Source organism: Salmo salar, chromosome 06 (genome assembly GCF_965601325.2).
Source record: "Salmo salar chromosome 06, fSalSal1, whole genome shotgun sequence".
NCBI lineage: Eukaryota > Metazoa > Chordata > Actinopteri > Salmoniformes > Salmonidae > Salmo > Salmo salar.
Window position 1 is genome coordinate 23,811,103 of NC_138296.1, and position 27,482 is coordinate 23,838,584.

The 27,482-nt window shown below is 44.8% G+C and overlaps 1 protein-coding gene across 1 annotated transcript in view; it reads right to left on the reverse strand.

Moving 5' to 3' along the window:
• Nucleotides 1-25,478, reverse strand: part of septin9b (septin-9) — a 116,599-nt gene extending 91,121 nt beyond the window's left edge. The window contains exons 1-2 of the mRNA XM_045719945.2: nt 25,141-25,478; nt 3,449-3,520 (exon numbers count right to left, since the gene is read on the reverse strand). Coding sequence (XP_045575901.2) covers nt 3,449-3,520; nt 25,141-25,162 — 94 coding nt within the window. The 5' untranslated portion in view covers nt 25,163-25,478. The remainder of the gene's footprint in view (nt 1-3,448; nt 3,521-25,140) is intronic.
• Nucleotides 25,479-27,482: the final 2,004 nt, after the last annotated feature.

A 27,482-nucleotide genomic window follows, 5' to 3' on the forward strand; every position in this document is an offset into this window, starting at 1 on the left:
CTTTCAATCTGTCTTACTGTCGTACCCGTGCTCTTTCAATCTGTCTCACTGTCGTACCCGTGCTCTTTCAATCTGTCTCACTGTCGTACCCGTGCTCTTTCAATCTGTCTCACTGTCGTACCCGTGCTCTTTCAATCTTTCTCACTGTCGTACCCGTGCTCTTTCAATCTGTCTCACTGTCGTACCCGTGCTCTTTCAATCTGTCTCACTGTCGTACCCGTGCTCTTTCAATCTGTCTCACTGTCGTACCCGTGCTCTTTCAATCTGTCTCACTGTCGTACCCGTGCTCTTTCAATCTGTCTCACTGTCGTACCCGTGCTCTTTCAATCTGTCTCACTGTCGTACCCGTGCTCTTTCAATCTGTCTCACTGTCGTACCCGTGCTCTTTCAATCTGTCTCACTGTCGTACCCGTGCTCTTTCTCACTGAAACCCAGCGCTCACAGTCAGTATCTAAATAATATGTGTCAAATGCTTGATATTGTATGTGATGTAAACAGATACTTTCTTGGGGACCTGAATATTGACTGGTTTTCATCAAGCTGTCCGCTCAAAAGGAAGCTTCTCACTGTAACCAGTGCCTTTAATCTGGTTCAGGTTATTAATCAACCTACCAGGGCATTTACAAATACTACAGAAACAAGATCATCCACATGTATTGATCACATTTGTACTAATACTGTAGAACTTCGTTCTAAAGCTGTATCCGTACCCATTGGATGCAGTGATCACGATATAGTGGCTATATGCAGGAAAGCTAAAGTTCCAAAAGCTGATCCTAAAATAGTGTATAAGAGATCATACAAAAGATGTTGCTGTGACTCTTATGTGGATGTTAAAAATATTTGTTGGTCTAATGTCTTTAATAAGGAGCATACAGATGCTGCACTTCATGAATTTATGAAATTGCTTCTTCTAGTTATTGATAAACATGCACCTGTTAAGAAACTGACTGTTAGAACTGTTAAGGCTCCATGGATTGATGAGGATTGAAAAACTGTATGGTTGAAATAGATGGGGCAAAAGGAGTAAGTCTGACTTCACATCTGACTGGCTGACTTACTGCAAATTGAGAAATTATGTGACTAAACTCAACAAAAATAAAAAGCAACTGTATTATGAAGCCAAGATTAATGATGTAAAGAAACTTTAAATGAAATTATGGGCAGAAAGACAAATTCAACTCTATCTTTCATCAAATCAGATGGCTTATTCATCACAAAACCATTTAATATTGCCAAATATTGTTATGATTACTTCATTGTCAAAGTGGGCAAACTTAGGCAGGAAATGCCAACAACGAACAGTGAGCCATCGTATTCATGCATAAAAAAAACAAATAATGAAAGAAAAGCATTGCAAGTTTGAAATAGTAAAGTTAGTGTGGGATAGGTGGAAAGATGATTGTTATCGATCAATAATAACCAACCTCCTGGCATTGACAACTTAGATGGAAAGCTACTGAGCTATCTGTCATATCTTTAATCTGAGCCTAGAGGAAAGTCTTTGTCATCAGGCCTTGAGGGAAGCCAAAGTCATTCCGCTACCCAAGAGTGGTAAAGCGGCCTTTACTGGTTCTAACAGCAGACCTATCAGCTTTCTGCCAGCTCTTAGCAAACTGTTAGAAAAAATGGTGTTTGACCAAATACAATGCTATTTCTCTGTAAACAAATGAACAACCGACTTTCAGCATACTTATAGAGAAGGGCACTCAACATGTACTCCACTGACACAAATGACTGATGATTGGTGGAAATAAATTCATAATAAGCAGATTGTGGGAGCTGTACAGTTAGATTTCAGTGCAGCCTTTGATATTATTGACCATAACCTGTTGTTGAAAAAACATTATGGCTTTTCAACCTCTGCCATATCGTGGATTGAGAGCTATCTATCTAATAGAACTCAAAGGGTTTTCTTTAATGGAAGCTTCTCTAATGTCAAACATGTAACGTGTGGTGTACCGCAGGGCAGCTCTCTAGGCCCTCTACTCCTTTCCATTTTTACCAATGACCTGCCACTGGCATTAAACAAAGCATGCGTGTCCATGTATGCTGATGATTCAACCATATACTCATCAGCAACCACAGCTAATTAAGTCACTGAAACTCTTAACAAAGAATTGCAGTCTGTTTTGGAATGGGTGGCCAGTAATGAACTGGTCCTGAACTTCTCTAAAACTAAGAGCATTGTATTTAGTACAAATCATTCCCTAAGTTCTAGACCTCGACTGAATCTGGTAATGAATGGTGTGACTGTTGAACAAGTTGAGGAGACTAAATTACTTGGCATTTCCTTAGATTGTAAACTGTCATGGTCAAAACATAGATTCAATGGTTGTAAAGCTGGGGAGAGGTCTGTCTGTAATAAAGAGACGCTATGCTTTTTTGACACCACACTCCAAAAAGCAAGTCCTGCAGGCTCTAGTTTTGTCTTATCTTGATTATTGTCCAGACGTGTGGTCAAGTGCTGCAAGGAAAGACCTAGTTAAGCTGCAGCTGGCCCAGAACAGAGCGGCACATCTTGCTCTTCATTGTAATCATAGTATAAATACTATGCATGCCAGTCTCTCTTGGCTAAGAGTTGAAATGAGACTGACTGCATCACTTCTTTTTATAAGAAACATTAATGTGTTGAAAATCCCGAATTGTTTGCAAAGTCAATTTATACACAACTCTGACACACACCCTTACGCCACCAGACATGCCACCAGGGGTCTTTTCACAGTCCCCAAATCCAGAACATATTCCAGAAAACGTACATTATTGTATAGAGCCATTATTGCATGGAACTCTGTCCATCTCATATTGCTCAAATACACAGCAAACCTGGTTTCAAAAAACAGATAAAGCAACATCTCACGGAACAACGCCTCTGTGTATGTATTGATATGTAGGCTACGTGTGCTTCAAAACCATTTTTTGATGTAGATCTGTTCTTGTCTATTAATGTTCTGTATTATTCATGTTTCATGTTTTGTGTGGACCGCAGGAAGAGTAGCTGCTGCTTTTGCAACAGCTAATGGGGATCCTAATAAAATACCAAATATCTAAATCTCTCTCCATCTCACCCTCACTGTGTCTGTCTTAACCATCCCTCTCTCCTCTCTCAAGGGGAATATTTGTGATTCATTCCTACCTGCTTACTGTAACATATCGGTCCATCTGTGCTACAGCACCTGTTTCGTGGCTCACTTCTCAGAAACCCTGATAATGTCTGCTTGCTGACGGAATACAGTTTGTTACTTTCACTAAATCCAGTGAAAAGTGTGAAGGGCAGTCAACAGTGCCTTGTCAACCCGCACTTCACCAATTCAGCTGTGCATTTTTCTCAGCCCACAACATGAACTCAGTAGCATTAATCAAAGTCCTTGTGTTGAGGCCAACAGATGTATGTAAGTAATAATGTGTGTGTATGGTGAATGCCTCAGATAGAAACAGTATAACTTACTGGGACTGGTGATGGAAGAAGAACCTTCTCTGTCTGTCCTCCTCAGTCTCCCACTGGTGGACCTGGCAATACCTGTCACCCAGAGGAAGATAGAGAGAGAGGAGGGAAGGAGGGAGGGCGATCAATAAAGGTCATCCATTCTATGTTGCATAATACCATTATAACATAACACTACATATGCCTGCAAGTTAACAACACTAAAACCCACATGGCTGATAACCTGACAACAGAGAACCCAGTGACAGCCATCACAGATCCTAGGTGACACTGAGCAGCTCTGGAATCACTGGAATGCCTTTTGGCGTTCCACTACGGCTTTCCATACAATGCTGACTGGGAGTGACCTATTCCATTCCAGATCAATACAGGGTCTGTTCTGTTGTGCTCTGTTCTGTACTGATCATTCCTTATTCCAGGCCAGGAGAGTTGAGGTGTTTGTGTGTGTGTGTGTGTGTGTGTGTGTGTGTGTGTGTGTGTGTGTGTGTGTGTGTGTGTGTGTGTGTGTGTGTGTGTGTGTGTGTGTGTGTGTGTGTGTGTGTGTGTGTGGACTGTAATGTAGATTCTGTGTAGACTGTTGGTCTCTCTGTAGAATGAGAGGTCGTCGGGAGGTCACAGAGTTCAACGGTCAACTTGGTCAACCATCACCCATACCAGTACAGGTCATACCAGCAGAGGAAGGGTGTATGGTAGATACGCTTAGTGGGAGGACGACTAGTGAGTTACTGATACATGTCTGCAGCTGAAATTCTACCCAGCTAGTAAGAGTAGATGGGGACCCCCTCTAGAATCACCACAGTTATCAATTACATGATGAGGGTAGATGTTGAGAGCATAGTCATTTCCTGTTCTTTTTTTTCTTCAGGAATTTGGCAGTCTCACTCCTCACATATTTAGTGTTTATTGGATATGGTAGAGGAGAGGAGTGACAGGAGACGAGAGGGAGAGGGTGCTGAAATTGTAGTGGGACAGATTCAAACCAATGCTGGAGAGGTATACAGTATGTCTTCCAGGGGCAGCAGCGTAGACTGCTAGACCACCCTAGGCAACAGTAAGTATCTATTTTACTAAAGAGCTGATGATGATGTGATGATGGCCACAGAATCATGGTTTGATCTGATTTATAGCTTGGTGATTCAGAGGGGTCACACATGCCACAGGGGCAACCATCATAAGCGATCAGGGATTTAACACAGTCAGTACTATTCAGATGAAATGACTCCAACCTGTGGTTACTGAGTCAACTGACCCATCCTGTTCTGGCTCCTCATTTTATTGAGACACTTCCTTTCTCAGTTCTGTCCTCTATGACATCGTTCACCATCATGATCAAGAGATGTGGATTCCTCTCTGAAGTGTCACCAGTGTCTTTAGAGAGACATAGACAGCTGAGGGACAGGAAGAAAGTCTAAAGGATTTCTGACTGTATGTTACTGAATACTGTGGGAGGAAGTCTAAAGGGATCTGACTATGTTACTGAATACTGTGGGAGGAAGTCTAAAGGAGTTCTGACTATGTTACTGAATACTGTGGGAGGAAGTCTAAAGGGATCTGACTATGTTACTGAATACTGTGGGAGGAAGTCTAAAGGGGTTCTGACTGTATGTTACTGAATACTGTGGGAGGAAGTCTAAAGGGGTTCTGACTGTATGTTACTGAATACTGTGGGAGGAAGTCTAAAGGGGTTCTGACTGTATGTTACTGAATACTGTGGGAGGAAGTCTAAAGGGATCTGACTGTATGTTACTGAATACTGTGGGAGGAAGTCTAAAGGGATCTGACTGTATGTTACTGAATACTGTGGGAGGAAGTCTAAAGGGGTTCTAACTGTATGTTTCTGAATACTGTGGGAGGAAGTCTAAAGGGGATCTGACTGTATGTTACTGAATACTGTGGGATGAAGTCTAAAAGGATTTGACTGTATGTTACTGAATACTGTGGGAGGAAGTCTAAAGGGATCTGGCTGTATGTTACTGAATACTGTGGGAGGAAGTCTAAAGGGATCTGACTGTATGTTACTGAATACTGTGGAAGTCTATAAAGGGGTTCTGACAGTATGTTACTGAATACTGTGGGAGGAAGTCTAAAGGGATTTGACTGTATGTTACTGAATACTGTGGGAGTCTATAAAGGGGTTCTGACAGTATGTTACTGAATACTGTGGGAGGAAGTCTAAAGGGTTCTGACTGTATGTTACTGAATACTGTGGGAGGAAGTCTAAAGGTATCTGACTGTATGTTACTGAATACTGTGGAAGTCTATAAAGGGGTTCTGACAGTATGTTACTGAATACTGTGGGAGGAAGTCTAAAGGTATCTGACTGTATGTTACTGAATACTGTGGAAGTCTATAAAGGGGTTCTGACAGTATGTTACTGAATACTGTGGGAGGAAGTCTAAAGGGATCTGACAGTATGTTACTGAATACTGTGGGAGGAAGTCTAAAGGGGTTCTGCCTGTATGTTACTGAATACTGTGGGAGGAGGAGCCTACGAGATTCTGTTGTGTTGTGCTCTGTTCTGTACTGATCATTCCTTATTCCAGTCCAGGAGAGTTGAGGTGTTGGAGTGTGTGTGTGTGTGTGTGTGTGTGTGTGTGTGTGTGTGTGTGTGTGTGTGTGTGTGTGTGTGTGTGTGTGTGTGTGTGTGTGTGTGTGTGTGTGTGTGTGTGTGTCTGTGTGTGTGGGAGTTATAATATAAAGGATGCCCGACAGACAGAAGAACACCAAAGACATGTGATCTCATCCCTCTCCCTGTTACATACAGTACCTATAATCCATTAAAGCACAGGCCTCTCTCACACAGGCCTCTCTCATACACAAATTTGAACATCCTAGGCATACTTGGAAAGATGACACGTGCATGTACGTCTTTGGTTGTAAGACAGAAGAGATGAGAGGGTCTGTCTGTTAAGTCTATCTCAATGTGAGAGAGCAAAGAAAAATGAGGAAGGAAACTAACAACCACTGGATCCCACAGACTGCTGTTTGCTCTGGAATTTGTCTCTGTGGCCACAGAAAGCAATGCCTGGCTCTCCCAGACTGACCAAGATCAGAGAGAAGCCTGCAGTCCAATAACTTCAGAGAAACAGCAGCAGCACAGCCAGCCATGCTCTAATTCCTCCTCCTAATGACCAAACAACAGACCGGCCAGAGAGAGGCAACCAGACCAGACTAGTAGAGCCCATAGCCATTCACTCCTCCTGCCAGATAGATACAACTAACATTCAGAGACCCAGTGAAGCTACCAGTACCAGACCAGACCAGCAAAACCAAGAGCACACACCCTCACTCAGCTAAACAGAGCCCGGTAACATTGTACTGAAGCAGGGTTGGATGAGAGCTCGACAGAGCGACTACTCTCCCCTGCCACTCACCAAATGTGCCTCTCCTCCCTGCTCCTCGAGACCACAAATGGCCCAGTCACCATAGCAACAGTAGCAACAGGTCTGTTTTTTCAGGGAGGTGATGGTAGTGTTGTAACAGGAGGATGAAACTTTGCGGCACACATACACACTAGAGGTCGACCGAATATGATTTTCAACGCCGATACTGATACCGATTATTGGAGGACCAAAAAAGGCGATATCGATTAATCGGCCGATTTTTTACATTTATTTGTAATAATTACAATTACAACAATACTGAATGAACACGTATTTTAACTTAATATAATACATCAATAAAATCAATTTAGACTCAAATAAATAATGAAACATGTTCAATTTGGTTTAAATAATGCAAAAACAAAGTGTTGGAGAAGAAAGTAAAAGTGCAATATGTGCCATGTAAGAAAGCTAGCGTTTAAGTGCCTTGCTCAGAACATGAGAACATATGAAAGCTGGTGGCTCCTTTTAACATGAGTCTTCAATATTCCCAGGTAAGAAGTTTTAGGTTGTAGTTATTATAAGAATTATAGGACTATTTCTCTCTATACCATTTGTATTTCATATACCTTTGACAATTGGATGTTCTTATAGGCACTTTACTATTGCCAGTGTAACAGTATAGCTTCCGTCCCTCTCCTCGCTCCTACCTGGGCTTGTACCAGGAACACATCGACAACAGCCACCCTCGAAGCATGCAGAGCAAGGGGAACAACTACACCAAGTCTCAGAGCAAGTGACGTTTGAAACACTATTAGCGCGCACCCCGCTAACTAGCTAGCCATTTCACATCGGTTACACCAGCCTAATCTCGGGAGTTGATAGGCTTGAAGTCATAAACAGCGCAATGCGAAGAGCTGCTGGCAAAATGCACGAAAGTGCTGTTTGAATGAATGCTTACGAGCCTGCTGGTGCCTACCATCGCTCAGTCAGACTGCTCTATCAAATCATAGACTTAATTATAACATAATAACACACAGAAATACGAGCCTTAGGTCATTAATATGGTCGAATCCGGAAACTATCATCTCGAAAACAAAACGTTTATTCTTTCAGTGAAATACGGAACCGTTCCATATTTTATCTAACGGGTGGCATCCATAAGTCCAAATATTCCTGTTACATTGCACAACCTTCAATGTTATGTCATAATTACGTAAAATTCTGGCAAATTAGTTCGCAACGAGCCAGGCGGCCCAAACTGTTGCATATACCTTGACGGCGTGCAATGAACGCAAGAGAAGTGACACAATTTCACCTGGTTAATATTGCCTGCTAACCTGGATTTCTTTTAGCTAAATATGCAGGTTTAAAAATATATACTTCTGCGTAAAGATTTTAAGAAAGGCATTGATGTTTATGGTTAGGTACAGTCATGCAACGATTGTGCTTTTTTCGCAAATGCGCTTTTGTTAAATCATCCCCCGTTTGGCGAAGTCGGCTGTCTTTGTTAGGAAGAAATAGTCTTCACACAGTTCGCAACGAGCCAGGCGGCCCAAACTGCTGCATATACCCTGACTCTGTTGCAAGAGAAGTGACACAATTTTCCTAGTTAAAAGAAATTCATGTTAGCAGGCAATATTAACTAAATATGCAGGTTTAAAAATATATACTTGTGTATTGATTTTAAGAAAGGCATTGATGTTTATGGTTAGGTTCACGTTGGAGCAACGGCAGTCCTTTTTCACGAATGCGCACCGCATCGATTATATGCAACACAGGACACGCTAGATAAACTAGTAATATCATCAACCATGTGTAGTTAACTAGTGTGTCACGTCCTGACCAGTAAGGGGGTTATTTGTTATTGTTGTTTGGTCAGGGCGTGGCAGGGTGTGGCAGGGTGAGCGTGGTGTTTGTTTTATGTGTTTCGGGGTTTTTGGTTTATGTTCTATGTTAGTATATTTCTATGTTTGTTCTAGTGTGTCTATTTCTATGTGTCACGACTCCTACCGTAGGTAGCTCCCCCTCCTGTTCGGGTGGCGCTCGGCGGTCGTCGTCGCCGGCCTACTAGCTGCCACTGATTCCCTTTTCCCACTTTCCGTTTATTTTGTGCACCTGTTTTTGATTTTGGCTGATTAGCTGGGCTATTTTAGCCAGGAGGCCCGCCTGCTCTGTGTGCGGGATTATTGGATCTGTGTGTAGCTTGTGATTGCACGCTCATTGTATTTTGAGGTGCGAGTGCGTATTTTGCGCCGACCTGTTCTGTCCCATGTGTTTGGGCACTTTGGTTTTGTTTGCGCCCTAGTTCGCTGTTGGGGCGGCTTGTGTTTTGCCGTTGTGTGTTATTAAAAAACACTACCCTGCATTCTCTGATTCCTGCTCCTGACAATGCACCCACTACGCCCAAGCGTTACACTATGTTTAAGTTTCTTGGGTTGACCTTCAATTGGAGGCAGCTGTTCCTTGTTGCATCTAATTGAAGGTCCTATTTAGAAGGGGTGTTTTTTCGGCCCACAGTCCGGAACCGGCAGAGACGGCCCACAGTCCAGAACCTGCAGAGACGGCCTACAGTCCGGAGCCTGCAGAGTCGCCCTCCAGTCCGGAGCCTGCAGAGACGGCCCACAGTCCGGAGCCTCCAGCGACGCGCTGGAGACCTCGGGCTGAGGCGCGTCGCTGGAGACCTCGGGCTGAAGCGCGTCGCTGGAGACCTCGGGCTGAGGAGCGTCGCTGGAGACCTCGGGCTGAGGAGCGTTGCTGGAGACCTCGGGCTGAGGAGCGTCGCTGGAGACCTCGGGCTGAGGAGCGTCGCTGAAGACCTCGGGCTGAGGAGCGTCTCTTGGTTTATGTTCTATGTTAGTATATTTCTATGTTTGTTCTAGTGTGTCTATTTCTATGTTTAAGTTTCTTGGGTTGACCTTCAATTGGAGGCAGCTGTTCCTCGTTGCCTCTAATTGAAGGTCCTATTTAGTAGGGGTGTTTTTTCCTGTGTTTTGTGGGTGGTTGTTTCCTGTTTTGTGATGTTGCACCTAACGGGACTGTTTACGGTCGTTTTGTTGTTTGTTTGATTTTGAGTTAAATAAAAGTAAATATGAGCACGTCACACGCCGCGTCTTGGTCCCCATTAGATGACAAACGTTACATAGTGATTATGATTGATTGATTGATTGTTTTTTATAAGATAAGTTTAATGCTAGCTAGCAACTTTCCTTGGCTTCTTACTACATTTGCGTAACAGGCAGGCTCCTCGTGGAGTGCAATGTAAGGCAGGTGGTAAGAGAGTTGGACTAGTTAACCGTAAGGTTGGAAGATTGAATCCCCGAGCTGACAAGATGAAAATCTGTCGTTCTGCCCCTGAACAAGGCAGTTAACCCACTGTTCCTAGGCCGTCATTGAAAATAAGAATGTGTTCTTAACTGACTTGCCTAGTTAAATAAAGGTGTAAAAAAAAAAATATATTGGCCAAATCGGTGTCCAATAATACACACACACAAAAATACACACACAAAAACACACACACACACACACACACACACACACACACACACACACACACACACACACACACACACACCTCTGCTAGCTCAGACAACTGAGTATTTATTTACTGTAATCCCTCACTTAGACTGAGTTTGCTTCCCAAATGGCACCCTATTCCCTATATAGCCATTAGGGTCCTGATCAAAAGTAGTGCACTATAAAGGGAATATGGGTGCCTTTTGGGGCGTATCATAGATTGACTCACCATTCACTGTCACTGTAAGTAATGGGGATGAATGATTTAAATTGGGAATTGATCGTTGTTATCTAAACTGTGGCTTGGCAGAGAGCTTTAGACTAGGGCTTTGAATCAAAATGATGTTCAGTCCTGGAGAGGCTATGGTTGTTCTAGAACAATGTTCAAACAACCTGACAATAAGGACATGAACTGAACAGCTGTAAGTCAATGAGGGATGTTGACATGTCAGTAAAGTACACACACCTGACCTGACCTGGGACAGGCAGCACATATATTTACAGTTATGAATGATGCGCAAGACAGAGAAGAAAGTCCATGCTTTACCTTATTCTATAACTAATGCTGGAGAGCCACAGAGAGCTACAGCTCGTGAAAGGTGAATGGTGAGTCTAGAGTCTCTAACACAACAACAGAAAGGCAGGGGAGGTGCTACATAAACACAACATAGCTGACACTGCAGAATCTCAATGGGAAACTAACAGACGCTAACTAATCAGATAACTACAGACAGCTAAATATGTACTACAACAACAACCAAATAGATAAGACATTAATAAAACATGTATGCAGTACTATCAAAACTATCAAATAGATCAATATCGCATCCAAACTTTGTGGGACAGCGTAACACAAGTAGGCCTAAGGACTACAAAACAGCCAACAATATACGGCCTCAATTTGACATTCAGAATATGTTAAACAGAAAAAAACATGTAACAACCAAACCGATATGGCATAATAAAAGTTAATGCTGCCAGTAGCTATAGGAGTCCCACTGAGTTTAGGGAGTGGACAGACTGATCATAGGTACACTGGCAGAGTACAACAGTGTTTGAGCCAATCATCAACTCCTGTAAAGCCTGAATGGAAAATAAAAGTGTGAGCAACCCCAGAGCGGAACCCACAGTGTTGTCGGAACAAAGGAGATGTGTGTGAGAGAGAGTGTGTGTTGTTGAAAAGCCCGGGACAAGACTGAACAGGTGAGTGAAGCGCTACAGGGCCCTCTACAGCTCCACACACAAAACAACCACACAGAGAGACAGGTGTGGCCTTCTCCACAACCACACAGAGAGACAGGTGTGGCCTTCTCCACAACCACACAGAGAGACAGGTGTGGCCTTCTCCACAACCACACAGAGAGACAGGTGTGGCCTTCTCTACAACCACACAGAGACAGGTGTGGCCTTCTCCACAACCACACAGAGAGACAGGTGTGGCCTTCTCCACAACCACACAGAGAGACAGGTGTGGCCTTCTCCACAACCACACAGAGAGACAGGTGTGGCTTTCTCCACAACCACACAGAGAGACAGGTGTGGCTTTCTCCACAACCACACAGAGAGACAGGTGTGGCCTTCTCCACAACCACACAGAGAGACAGGTGTGGCCTTCTCCACAACCACACAGAGAGACAGGTGTGGCCTTCTCCACAAAAAAACAGATAGACAGGTGTGGCCTTCTCCACAACCACACAGAGACAGGTGTGGCTTTCTCCACAACCACACAGAGAGACAGGTGTGGCTTTCTCCACAACCACACAGAGAGACAGGTGTGGCCTTCTCTACAACCACACAGAGACAGGTGTGGCCTTCTCCACAACCACACAGAGAGACAGGTGTGGCCTTCTCCACAACCACACAGAGAGACAGGTGTGGCCTTCTCCACAACCACACAGAGACAGGTGTGGCCTTCTCCACAACCACACACAGAGACAGGTGTGGCCTTCTCCACAACCACACAGAGACAGGTGTGGCCTTCTCCACAACCACACACAGAGACAGGTGTGGCCTTCTCCACAACCACACACAGAGACAGGTGTGGCCTTCTCCACAACAAAACAGATAGACAGGTGTGGCCTTCTCCACAACCACACACAGAGACAGGTGTGGCCTTCTCCACAACCACACAGAGAGACAGGTGTGGCCTTCTCCACAACCACACAGAGACAGGTGTGGCCTTCTCCACAACCACACACAGAGACAGGTGTGGCCTTCTCCACAACCACACAGATAGACAGGTGTGGCCTTCTCCACAACCACACACAGAGACAGGTGTGGCCTTCTCCACAACCACACACAGAGACAGGTGTGGCCTTCTCCACAACCACACACAGAGACAGGTGTGGCCTTCTCCACAACAAAACAGATAGACAGGTGTGGCCTTCTCCACAACCACACAGAGAGACAGGTGTGGCCTTCTCCACAACCACACAGATAGACAGGTGTGGCCTTCTCCACAACCACACAGAGAGACAGGTGTGGCCTTCTCCACAACTACACAGAGACAGGTGTGGCCTTCTCCACAACCACACAGAGAGACAGGTGTGGCCTTCTCCACAACTACACAGAGACAGGTGTGGCCTTCTCCACAACTACACAGAGACAGGTGTGGCCTTCTCCACAACTACACAGAGACAGGTGTGGCCTTCTCCACAACTACACAGAGACAGGTGTGTCCTTCTCCACAACTCTACTCAGAGACAGGTGTGGCCTCATACAGGTGTCATGTGAATCTCCTCACACAAAGCTAGAATGGCCCTCTTAACTCTGAAGGACTGCTACAAATCAGTTACAATATGTCAGGTTTATGATGGTGGTATGTAGGTTTCATGGTGGTAAATAGCCCTGCCACATGGCTGTTGACTCCCTCTTAGACGTCACATAGGATTCAACATCCATGTATCAGGGGCGGCAGGGTAGCCTGGTGGTTTGAGCGTTGGACTAGTAACCGAAAGGTTGCAAGTTCAAATCCCTGAGTTGACAAGGTACAAATCTGTCGTTCTGCCCCTGAACAGGCAGTTAATCCACTGTTCCTAGGCTGTCATTGAAAATTAGAATTTGTTCTTAACTGACTTGCCTAGTTAAATAAAGCTTCCTTTGGTACTTCCCCAGTCCTTTGTTATTAGTGAACTGAAGTGTCTGAATAGTTGTGCTTCAGAACAATCAGTGTGTAGTGTGATTGAGTGATCTGACCGGTCAAGTGTAGGCCTCGTGAAATGATGAGTTATTGGTTCTAGAGGACTGAGGAGAGAAAACAAGAGGATTGGGGGGAGAGGGCCACCTGCAGTTTAAACCCTGTGACCCTGTAGTACACGTTCACACACACCTCAATGGGCTTTGATCCTTCTTGACTATATTTGTAAAGAAGGCTAGTCCCTGTTTGAGCAGGAGGGCAGAGTTGAGCACGATCCATCCCCCCTTCCCTCATCCCCCTACATCCTCCCTCCTTTCCCCCATCCCCCCTCCTTCCTCCCCCCAACCCTCCTCCTCCCCCCCACCCCCCTTCTCCCCCCATCCATCCCTCCCTCCTTCCTCCCCCCAACTCATCCATCTGACCCATTGTGTTTTTATGGCCCTCATTACACATGTTCAGAGTATGCTGCAAACACCATGCAGAGTTTACACAGTTTCACAACTGGCCTGTGAAACAGAGGCTGGGAATTGACTGGAGAGATGGTCATTTTTCATGTGTTTTCACAGCCCACAGAGCCCAGATAAGGTCTTTACCTGGAAGTCTCCTTCCTTGAGTAATGACCACACAGAATGGTACTAACCGTGAGTAGACTGTGAACAGTACTGTGAATAGTACTGACTGTGAGTAGACTGTGAACAGTACTGTGAATAGTACTAACCGTGAGTAGACTGTGAACAGTACTGTGAATAGTACTGACCGTGAGTAGACTGTGAACAGTACTGTGAATAGTACTGACCGTGAGTAGACTGTGAACAGTACTGTGAATAGGACTAACCGTGAGTAAACTGTGAACAGTACTGTGAATAGTACTGACCGTGAATAGTACTGACCGTGAGTAGACTGTGAACAGTACTGTGAATAGTACTGACCGTGAGTAGACTGTGAACACTACTGTGAATAGTACTAACCGTGATTAGACTGTGAACAGTACTGTGAATAGTACTGACCGTGAGTAGACTGTGAACAGTTCTGTGAATAGTACTGACCGTGAGTAGACTGTGAACAGTACTGTGAATAGTACTGACTGTGAGTAGACTGTGAACAGTACTGTGAATAGTACTGACCGTGAGTAGACTGTGAACAGTACTGTGAATAGTACTGACCGTGAGTAGACTGTGAACAATACTGTGAATAGTACTGACCATGAGTAGACTGTGAACAGTGCTGTGAATAGTACTAACCGTGAGTAGACTGTGAACAGTACTGTGAATAGTACTGACCGTGAGTAGACTGTGAACAGTTCTGTGAATAGTACTGCCCGTGAGTAGACTGTGAACAGTACTGTGAATAGTACTGACCGTGAGTAGACTGTGAACAGTTCTGTGAATAGTACTGACCGTGAGTAGACTGTGAACAGTACTGTGAATAGTACTGACCGTGAGTAGACTGTGAACAATACTGTGAATAGTACTGACCGTGAGTAGACTGTGAACAGTGCTGTGAATGGTACTAACCGTGAGTAGACTGTGAACAGTACTGTGAATAGTACTGACCGTGAATAGTACTGACCGTGAGTAGACTGTGAACAGTACTGTGAATAGTACTGACGGTGAGTAGACTGTGAACAGTACTATGAATAGTACTGACGGTGAGTAGACTGTGAACAGTACTGTGAATAGTACTGATCGTGAGTAGACTGTGAACAGTACTGTGAATAGTACTGACCGTGAGTAGACTGTGAACAGTACTGTGAATAGTACTGACCGTGACTCTGGACCGCACCAGGCTCAGATTAATTTCTAAATGGCAATAAGACCGGTGAGCACTGATAAAGCTCATGCTGTTAAAGGGACATTCCACTCAAAATCTACATTTGTCAGATGTTTTCATAACCCAAAAGTGGTGTTCTGTCGGGATAAGTTGACATCCAGGCTTTCTGTTGTGTAAATTGAGCTACATGCCACAATCTAAAATGAATGGAAAAGATAAGCTCCTTGTAGGTCTAGTTTTCTGGTTTGTGGTGCTCATATTTTCCATTCATTTGGTGTTGAGACATATTCAGTAGTTGGATCTACACAGCCGATGGCATGGGATGTGGACGCATCTGGACATTAGAAAACATCTGACAAACTTAGAATTTTATTCAGAGTATAATGCCCCTTTAAACTTGAAAACCGGTTTTACGAAAACTGAAAACTTTTAACACAAGCCTTTCTCTCACTCAACAAAACTCACCCAGGGGGCTATCTACAGTATATCAACTACAGGGTCATCTAAGGTTTGAGGGTAACATATTGTTTTGTGTTTGTTTATGTTGGCTTGTTTTTTTTCCCGGAATTAAAAAATGTGGAATTGGGACCACTAAACAATTAATTCCAATCCCGGTCTTGAAAACCTTAAGGGTGTGTGTGTGTGTGTGTGTGTGTGTGTGTGTGTGTGTGTGTGTGTGTGTGTGTGTGTGTGTGTGTGTGTGTGTGTGTGTGTGTGTGTGTGTGTGTGTGTGTGTGTGTGAGTGTGTGTATGCATGCATGCGTGCGACACCAAGAAAGATATGTGAGACACAGAGAGCGAGACAAAAAGACAGACAGATGGACAAAGCTTTTTGGCCTCATACAGTATGTGTCACTATGTACTATAGAAGACACTAACATAATCTGTTACAGCTCTTCCTCAGTCAACCCCTCCCCTGGCATCATCTCATACCCCTGACAGACAGCTATCATCACAGAGCTGCATTCCTGTCTGGAGTCCCAGATAAACACAGAGTGGACACTTCAGACCTGGCTCCATACAGTATAGAGCACAGCATATGGTAGGAATTGTAGACTAGGGCCTGTACTGTGTGTAGAGTAGATCACAGGACCAGGGGGAAAGGAGGGACACTATATACAGTATAGATAGAGATGCAGCACTTAAAGGCAATGTTTTCACATTTACGGTGAACGGTGCAGATGTCAGCCCAATTGGAAATTACCAGTACATGTCAAGTGATCTACAACACGACTCGGATTGAATCCTGGCCGTAGTCTAGGACAGATTCCCTCTGTCTCTCAGAGTGGGAGAATGAAAAACGGATTGTAGCTCAGCTGTCATCTATTCTTCTCCATACAAGACTCAACATCCAGAAGAAGTCTTAAAGCTGACCAGGCCTTCTGATGTGACGATAAACTACGTCATTAAACCCTGTTCATGTCTGGGCTCCCACGGACATCTCATCAGCATAATAATAACATCCCCGTCAACATCCGTCTGTTTAAGCTAGAGATATCTTTTTTTTTTTTGCACGGGCTGCGTCTCAATCCACCACATCCGTATCTGTGGTGGAAGGTGGCCTAGCTACAGTGGTGTTTGTCAGACCTTGAGACATCCAGAATTCCCCATGGGACTCATCTGAAGTCGTTACCGTCGATCTGCCAACTTCTGTCTGTAGCGTCTGTAACAGTTTGGGCTAATTTGACCCCTCTATGAAAGGTGAGTTTCCCATGTTGTTTTGCTCTAAGAAACCCACAAGCCTCACATGACACGTCTGAAATTTTTAGAACACCTACACATTCAAGAGTTTTTCTTTATTTTTACTATTTTCTACATTGTTGAATAATAGTGAAGACATCAGAACTATGAAATAACACATATGGAATCATGTAGTAACCAAGAAAGTGTTAAACAAATCCATATGTATTATATATTTGAGATTCTACAAATAGCCGCCTTGATGACAGCTTTGCACACTTTTGACCGGTAGTCTATATATGGAAGTAGTTTGGTTGTAAAATATAGATAAAAAATATAAATAAATCATTTCCTGATTGATTGATTTTTTGACTATCTGTTGTTCCATGTCTGAATCTGTTATTCAATGCGTTTCTATTGGCTAATAGCAGTAATGTCACGCCGTGACCATAGAGAACCATTTTTATTCTCTATTTTGGTTAGGTCGGGGTGTGACTAGGGGGGGTGTTCCTATCTAGGCGTTTTGTTTCTGTTGGCCTGGTATGGTTCCCAATCAGAGGCAGCTGTTTGTCGTTGTCTCTGATTTGGGATCATATTTAGGTAGCCATTTCCCCACTGTGTTTTGTGGGACTTTGTTTCTGTGTAGTTGCCTGTGAGCACTGCATGAACTTCACTGGTTGTGAATTCTTTATTGTTTTTTGTGCGGTTCACATAATAAAAAAAGATGTTGAACCGATTTCACGCTGCGCTTTGGTCTGAGTATACTTACAACGACGATCATGACAGAAGATCCCACCACAACAGGACCAAGCAGCGTGCCCGGGAGGAGAAGGTATCCTGGGCTTGGGAGGAGATAAAGGAGGAGAAGACATCCTGGACTTGGGAGGAAATCATGTCAGGACACGAAAGCTCAAAAGAGAGCCCGAAACAAAACAATTTGGGGGTGGGGGGGGCACACGGGGCGGTCGGCGGAGCCGAGGAGTGAACCAGAGCCAGTCTGGGAGAAGGGGGAGAAACTGGAGGAGAGTGAACGGAGAGAATCAGAGACCGTCAGTGAGTTGATGGAGAAACTGGAGGAGAGAGAAATGAGAGAGTTGTTGTGTTGGTGTATGATGCACGACATTCGCCCTAAGGAGCGTGTCATCAGTTTGCTGCCACCTGAGTCAGCTCTCCGTACTTGTCCTGAGGACATTCTGGACTTGGGAGGATGTCTGGTTAAAACTGTGCCGGCTCCACGCACCAGGTCTCCAGTACGCCTCCACAGGCCAGTACGTCATGTGCCAGCTCCCCGCACTCGCCATACGAAGTGTGTCATCGTTCCGGTACAATTTGTGCCGGCTCTACGCACCAGGTCTCCAGTGCGCCTCCACAGCCCAGTACGTCCTGTGCTAGCTCCCCGCACTCACCGTGCGGTGGTTGTCATCTGTTCGGTACCAGTTGTGCCAGCTTCACGCACCAGGTCTCCAGTACGTCTCCCCAGTCCGGTACGTCCTGTGCCTGCTCCTCGCACTTGCCCTGAAGTGCGTGTCACCAGTCCGGTGCCACCTGTGCCGGCTCCACACACCAGGCTTCCGGCGATGGTCCCCAGTCCGGAACCTCCTGCGACGGTCCACAGTCCGGAACCTCCTGCGACGGTCCACAGTCCGGAACCTCCTGCGACGTCCACAGTCCGGAACCTCCTGCGACGGTCCACAGTCCGGAACCTCCTACGACGGTCTACAGTCCGGAACCTCCTGCAACGGTCCACGGTCCAGGACGTCCAGCTCCAGGGCAGGAGCCTCCCTCTGCGCCGGTGCCCAGTCCAGGCATGGCGTCCAGTCCAGCTTCAGGGCCGGAGCTTTCCTCTGCGCCGGTGCTCAGTCCAGGCACGGCGTCCAGTCCCGCTCCAAGGCCGGAGCCTTCCTCTGCGCCGGTGCCCAGTCTAGGCACGGCGTCCAGTCCCGCTCCAAGGCCGGAGCCTTCCTCGGCGCCGGTGCCCAGTCCGGGTGCGGCGTTCAACCCAGCTCCATGGCCGGGGCCCTCCTCTGCGCCGAGGTCCAGTCCGGGCACGGCGTTCTACCCGGCTTCCTGGCTGGACCCGTGGTCTGGGCGGGGGGAAAGACCCGCACCGGAGCCACCACCGACACTAGTCACCCCCCCTACCCTCCCCAGTTGGTTTCAGGTTTTGCGGCCGGAGTCCGCATCTTTGGGGGGGGGGGGGGGGGTACTGTCACGCCCTGACCATAGAGAGCCTTTTTAATTCTCTATTTTGGTTAGGTCAGGGTGTGACTAGGAGGGGTGTTCCTATCTAGGTGTTTTGTTTCTATGTTGGCCTGGTATGGTTCCCAATCAGAGGCAGCTGTTTATCGTTGTCTCTGATTGGGGATCATATTTAGGCAGCCATTTCCCCACTGTGTTTTGTGGGATCTTGTTTCTGTGTAGTTGCCTGTGAGCACTGCATGAACTTCACTGGTCGTGTATTCTTTATTGTTTTTTGTGCGGTTCACATAATAAAAAAAGATGTCGAACCGATTTCACGCTGCGCTTTGGTCTGAGTATGCTTACAACGACGATCATGACAAGGCCAAACGATTTTTTATTTTTTATACCTAAAGGAGTCCTAAAATCCCCCCCAACTCTTAAAGATAAAGGACACTGGCACATACAGTACCTACAATCCATTAAAGCACAAGCCTCTCTCACACAGGCCTCTCTCACACAAAAATTGATGGTTTGGACATCCTAGGCATACTTGACAAGATGACAGGGCAAATAGTGTGTCTCAACAGAGTTTATAGGTTGACTTTCAAGTTCCATCTAACAATACCTTTACACACAGCAAATCAAAGCCTGTCTAAACAATGTTAAAAGCCATAATGCAGAGCGGTGCTTGCAATAAGTCAGAGAGGTAGTAGTAGTGTGTGTGGGGTTGGACTTGAAAGTGCATACCAGACCCAGCGATACCCTATTATGAGTAAATCAGTGCTGTGGGCTCTGTAAATTATGAGCCTGTGTGTGTGTGGGTGTGCGTGCATGTGTGCGCGTGTGTGTATGTGTGTCCTAGCCTCTTCTTTGTGTGGTTGTTATTCATGTGCAGGTTACTGATTGATCCGCCAGGCTGAGGGAGTGGCGTACAAGGCAGAGAGCAGCTCCACATACAGGGCTCAGCTACCAGGGCCAGACACTCACACATTGACACTAGCATGTGTGAAGTGAACACCCTAATTTACAGTCTATGATGAATGCAGTCAGACAAACATGCACATTGCACTCTCTCACATACACACACATTCTAAAATACTGTAAAATAATACTGAGAGAAACATACAGCTCACAGTGTGTGTGTATTCAGTATGCAGACACACACACACGCCATCTATATCCCATCCCCACACAGACCCATATCCCTGTACAGTATCTCCACACACAGTTTCAGTTCTGATGTCAAATCCCCCATGTCTGATGGTAGCCCACTCCAAACACCCCCACACTGATCATGAAGACGACCTTCTCCAAGCACCCCCACACTGATCATGAAGACGACCTTCTCCAAACACCCCCACACTGATCATGAAGACAACCTTCTCCAAGCACCCCCCCACTGATCATGAAGATAACCTTCTCAAAGCACCCCCACACTGATCATGAAGACGACCTTCTCCAAACACCCCCACACTGATCATGAAGACGACCTTCTCCAAACACCCCCACACTGATCATGAAGACGACCTTCTCCAAGCACCCCCACACTGATCATGAAGACGACCTTCTCCAAGCACCCCCACACTGATCATGAAGACAACCTTCTCCAAACACCCCCACACTGATCATGAAGACGACCTTCTCCAAGCACCCCCACACTGATCATGAAGACAACCTTCTCCAAACACCCCCACACTGATCATGAAGACAACCTTCTCCAAACACCCCCACACTGATCATGAAGACAACCTTCTCCAAACACCCCCACACTGATCATGAAGACAACCTTCTTCAAACACCCCCACACTGATCATGAAGACGACCTTCTCCAAACACCCCCACACTGATCATGAAGACAACCTTCTCCAAACACCCCCACACTGATCATGAAGACAACCTTCTTCAAACACCCCCACACTGATCATGAAGACGACCTTCTCCAAACACCCCCACACTGATCATGAAGACAACCTTCTCCAAACACCCCCACACTGATCATGAAGACAACCTTCTCCAAACACCCCCACACTGATCATGAAGACGACCTTCTCCAAACACCCCCACCATGGTCTTTGTTATTAGTCAATATCCTGTCTCCAGAGCTGAACAAATATGCCCAGAATGTGACAGCAGCTCCGCACACGTTCCGGCGGGAGACAAACAGGACAGATGACGACGGCATGACCAGACATGCACTCCCTGCTCCGATGCAAACTGTGGGAAGGGAGTTGTTGGGAAAGGAGACATTCAATAGGAATGGGTTGTGTACACTACACAGAGCAGCACAGAGCCAAGGGCTTAGGGTTAGAGACTGTGGAGACTCAGGTTGCGCCCCAAATGGCCTGGCCCCTATGGGCCCCTGTCAAAAGTAGTGCACTATATAGGGAATAGGGTGCCATTTGGGGTGCAGTCTCAGAGAAAGGAAGTTGTAGGTTAAAGCAAATAGAGTGTGTTCTAGGAGTGGGTGAGTGAGTGAGACACCATTAAGAGTGAAAGAGTGGGTGAGTGACTGAGAAACTGTTAAGGGTGAAAGAGTGGGTGAGTGAGTGAACCACCATTAAGGGTGAAACGTGATGCTGGATACAGGCTACGTACAGATACAGGCTACAGCAGGTGTTCACACATGGAGGTTAAACATAGTCAGGAGGGGAGAGAGACAACACAGGGAGAATGACCAGCCATGCTGAGTATTATGGATGGATGGATACAACACCATTTCTCCATGCTGAGTATCATGGATGGATGGATGGATGGATTGATGGATGAATACAACACCTTTTCTCCATGCTGAGTATCATGGATGGATGGATGGATGGATGGATGGATTGATGGATGAATACAGCACCTTTTCTCCATGCTGAGTATCATGGATGGATGGAGGGATGGATGGATGGATGGATGGATGGATGGATATAACACATTGTCTCCATGCTGAGTATCATAGACAGATGGATGGAATGATATAACACATTGTCTCCATGCTGAGTATCATAGACAGATGGATGGAATGATATAACACATTGTCTCCATGCTGAGTATCATAGACAGATGGATGAATGAATATAACACCTCGTCTCCATGCTGAGTATCATAGACAGATGGATGAATGAATATAACACCTCGTCTCCATGCTGAGTATCACGGATGGATGAATATAACACCTCGTCTCCATGCTGAGTATCATGGATGGATGGATGGATGGATGGATGGATGGATGGATGGATATAACACCTTGTCTCGATGCTGATTATCATGGATGGATGGAATGATATAACACATTGTCTCCATGCTGAGTATCATAGACAGATGGATGAATGAATATAACACCTCGTCTCCATGCTGAGTATCACGGATGGATGAATATAACACCTCGTCTCCATGCTGAGTATCATGGATGGATGGATGGATGGATGGATGGATGATATAACACCTTGTCTCGATGCTGATTATCATGGATGGATGGATGGATGGATGGATGGATGGATGGATGGATGGATGGATGGATGGATGGATGGATGGATGAATATAACACCTTGTCTCCATGCTGAGTATGGAGACAATGGATGGATGAATGGATGGATGAATGAATATAACACCTCGTCTCCATGCTGAGTATTATGGATGGATGGCTGGATGGATGAATGAATATAACACCTTGTCTCCATGCTGAGTATTATGGATGGATGGCTGGATGGATGAATGAATATAACACCTCGTCTCCATGCTGAGTATCATGGATGGATGAATGAATATAACACCTTGTCTCCATGCTGAGTATTATGGATGGATGGATGGATGAATGAATATAACACCTCGTCTCCATGCTGAGTATTATGGATGGATGGATGGATGGATGGAGGGATGGATGGATGGAGGGATGGAGGGAGGGAGGGAGGGAGGGAGGGAGGGAGGGAGGGAGGGAGGGAGGGAGGGAGGGAGGGAGGGAGGGAGGGAGGGAGGGAGGGAGGGAGGAGGGAGGGATGAATATAACACCTTGTCTCCATGCTGAGTATTATGGATGGATGGATGGATGGATGGATGGAGGGAGGGAGGGAGGGAGGGAGGGAGGGAGGGAGGGAGGGAGGGAGGGAGGGAGGGAGGGAGGGAGGGAGGGAGGGAGGGAGGGAGGGATAGATGAATATAACACCTTGTCTCCATGCTGAGTATTATAGACAGATGGATGGATGGATGGATGGATGGATGGATGGATGGATGGATGGATGGATGGATGGATATAACACCTTGTCTCCATGCCGAGTATCATAGACAGATGGATGGATGGATGGATGGATGGATGGATGGATGGATGGATGGATGGATGGATGAATATAACACCTCGTCTCCATGCTGTGTATCATAGACAGATGGATGGATGGATATAACACCTTGTCTCCATGCCGAGTATCATAGACAGATGGATGGATGGATGGATGGATGGATGGATGGATGGATGGATGGATATAACACCTTGTCTCCATGCCGAGTATCATAGACAGATGGATGGATGGATATAACACCTTGTCTCCAAGGCTCTTCGAGAGTAACTTTCCTAATCCACCACCCATGTATGGCACCTCACTGGCACACATTCTGACGGCAGACATTTAGGACCAGAGCAGACGATCTGTTAGCCAATCATCATCCCCTATAGACCAGATATTAAGTCATCTGATGAGGGCTGTGTATTGTAGACCACATTACATTTACATTTGACATTTTATTCATTTAGCAGACACTCTTGTCCAGAGTGACTTACAGTTAATGCGTTCATATTAAGATCGCTAGTTGGGACGACCACATATCACAGTCATAGTAAGTACATGGAGAAGATGACATGTACACATCCGTCCATTGGCGAAACAAAAATATAGTGTTGTAGGACATAAACCTTGTCTTGCTGCAGGGCAGTGGAGAGGAAGCAGTGGTGAGAGGACCATCAACCTGTCAATCAACTGTATTTGGAACCAAACTGTCAAGAGACAACATTATCTCAAATGGAAACACACTCTACCACATTAATGTATTATTCATCTCTAATCTACATAGAATGATACACAGAGACCATACTGCAAGTAAACATCATATTCTTCTTGAGCTTTTCATGAAGTATCTTTGGCCATTGTGTGACCTCCAGACCTTGAGAAGCACCTCTCATTATACCAACAGATTAGCGGTCAGGTGGGTTCACTAACGGCTCTTGTTAGTACTTTGCCATCCCAGACAAAGTTTTCAAACATCTTGTGAATTATTTGACAGCAAGAATACAGTCAGACTTAACTATTGTCAATAGTCAGACATTGTTTAGTCAAAGACTAATAGAAATTGCCATGCCTGGCTCCATGTGTGGCTCTTTGAAAGGAGAAATTGACAACAAGGGTAACTTGATGATCAACTACCTTTAAGTAATAAGGCACCTCGGGGTTTGTGGTATATGGCCAATATACCACGGCTAAGGGCTGTATCCAGGCACTCCACGTCGCGTCGTGCTTAAAAACAGCCCTTAGCCGTGGTATATTGGCCATAATATCCCACAAACCCCCGAGGTGCCTGATTGCTGTTATAAACTGGTTACCAACGTAATTACAGCAGTAAAAATAAATGTTTGTCATACCAATCGAATTTCAGGGCTCGAATCACACAGTTTATAATATATAATAACTCATCACAATCAACAGAACAGCAAGATGTGTTGAAACAGTATATCACTCAACAGTTAGACAGTTAAGGTGGGATGGTGGGATACTGTGAAGTGGTTGGAGCTTAGTGACTCAGTCAGGGATCATGGTGGCAATCATAACTGACCTTTAGAGTACAGGAAAATAAATCATTATCGCATGCCCATGTACATGTATCTCTCTGGGGCACGTTCACTTTCCCTCAACACAGATAACCTACGCGCACGCGCGTACACGTAACCTAAAGTTACATATTTACAAGTAACCTAAAGTTACATAATTGAAGCTGATACTGTGCACATTTAGATGGACAACTGTAAAATAACAATGTAAAGTGTTAGAATAACATTACAGCAAAGTAATAACAACAACAGGAGTATCCATAATAAATATTCCATCAAATGGCACACCTACCTGAATATCCTGATTTCTTCATGATGATCCTTCGTACAGAAACGACTTGCTTTAAGCCTCGATATGAGTTGTTATTTTAGTCAGGCAATGTCTCCGACGTGTTCGATGTTGTCCGTGGCAATCAGATCCTCATTTAAAACCGTAGTTTCACAGGTATCTCGGAAAGTTATACTTTCAGGTATCCTGGAACGTTAAACTTTCCGAACACACCTGGCTGCGGGGAAAATCAGGGGAACCGCAACTTCGTGGACTTGAAGTAAATTAGTGAATTATTTAATTTATCAGGATCGAACGCGGACAACAGGGAGTTAACCTCAAGGCCAGGCTATCTCTAGATAAGTAGAATGGATACAATCACACCTGCGCTACCAACGCACGCCCAATCTGAAGGCGGGACTTGGAGCAATATACTGTACACAGTAATCAGAGGAAGTTATGTCAAAGTTCACGGTGATGACACTGTGGGCTAACCCATTGAGAAAATATACATTTAGAAATCACAGCATGTCAACAAACAATTGCTTATGGCAGTAGGGTGGATCATTACTCACTTTAAAATAAGAATCCACATCAGTGTTTGATTGTAAATAGGCTACAGTTGTAATATCCTTTTCATGTACAGTATCACTTTAGTATGAAAAGACTTCGGCAAAGACGTTTTGCTGAAGTCAAAATTCTAGTGCTTATGCTACAACAGATGTGTGAAAATAACCAATGAACAGGTGATTAATGAAGGATGCAGCCAGTTGCTCATTCAACCATTCTGTTATGTCAGTCATATCAAAGTGTACAACTGTCAGTGTCATTCAAACATGCAAATAAGACTTGATGAAAATGATTATCCTCGACCTCATACAATGTGCTGCTATTCTGATCTGAGGAGACCTCTTGTGGACGTTTCTTGAAGGACAAACATTTTACATCCTGTGTACTTCTTCTAAAACCTAGGTGAATAGAAGCAAGTATGTACAAAAAAAATGTATTTAAAAAATGTAAAAATGAGAAGCAAGTATGTGTAGCTGCTGTCCAATATGGCGACCTTCGTATAGGTTACTGGGTGTGTCGAAAGGAGTGGGAGTATGTGCCTCTGACCTGGCTGAGGTGCTTCCCACTGGGCAACTGTATCACGATGTCGCCGGCGGTAGCTAACATTGCGACCAGTGCACCAGTATTGTGTCAGCCTGCTGACCTGAGGTGTTGCCCTCTGGGCAGCTGTATCACCCCTACAAGCTCTCACAGTCTCATGTCAGAATTAGACATTCATCCATGTTTCTCAAACGTCAAATTTTGAAGTTGTTCAAAACACCATATTTGGTGTTTAATGTTAAGTTTAGACATCTCACTAAAGGCTTCAGTCATACAAAAGTTATACTTAAATCCGAACTAGTTCTCTAGCAGATTAGTAAGAATGTCTCACCTCATGTTCAAGAATGGCCTTTTTACCTTTATTCAGATTACAACCTCTCAATTTCAGTTATTTTAAAATGAAATAAACTCCAGAATATGGCTATTTTTAAAATAAACCATACAAAGTTTGTTGCAATTTCACTTTAATCCATCAGGAAAAAAACAGAACAAATATTACAACAAACATTATGGTTAAACTCAAATATACTAATTGATTAAAAAAAAATCTACAGTACCAGTCAAAAGTTTGGACACACCTACTCATTCAAGGGTTTTTCTTTATTTTTACTATTTTCTACATTGTAGAATAATAGTGAAGACATGAAAACTATGAAATAACACAATGGAATCATATAGTAAACCAAAACAGTCTTAAACAAATCAAAATATATTTTATATTTGAGATTCTTCAAAGTAGCCACTCTTTGCCTTGATGACAGCTTTGCATGCTCTTGGCATTCTCTCAACCAGCTTCATGAGGTAGTCACCTGGAATGCATTTCAATTAACAGGTGTACCTTGTTAAAAGTTAATTTGTGGAATTTATTTCCTCCTTAATTCGTTTGAGCCAATCCGTTGTGTTGTGACAAGGTAGGGGTGGTATGCAGATTATAGCCCTATTTGGTAAAAGACCAAGTCCATATTATGGCAAGAAGAGCTCAAATAAGCAAAGAGAAACGACAGTACATCATTACTTTAAGACATGAAGGTCAGTCAACCCAGAAAATGTCAAGAACTTTCACATTTTCTTCAAGTGCAGTCGCAAAACCATGAAGCACTATGATGAAACTGTCTCTCATAAGGACCACCACAGGAAAGGAAGACCAGGAGTGACCTCTTCTGCAGAGGATAAGTTCATTGGAGTTACCAGCCTCAGAAATTGCATCCCAAATGAATGCTTGACATCGTTCAAGTAACAGACACATCTCAATATCA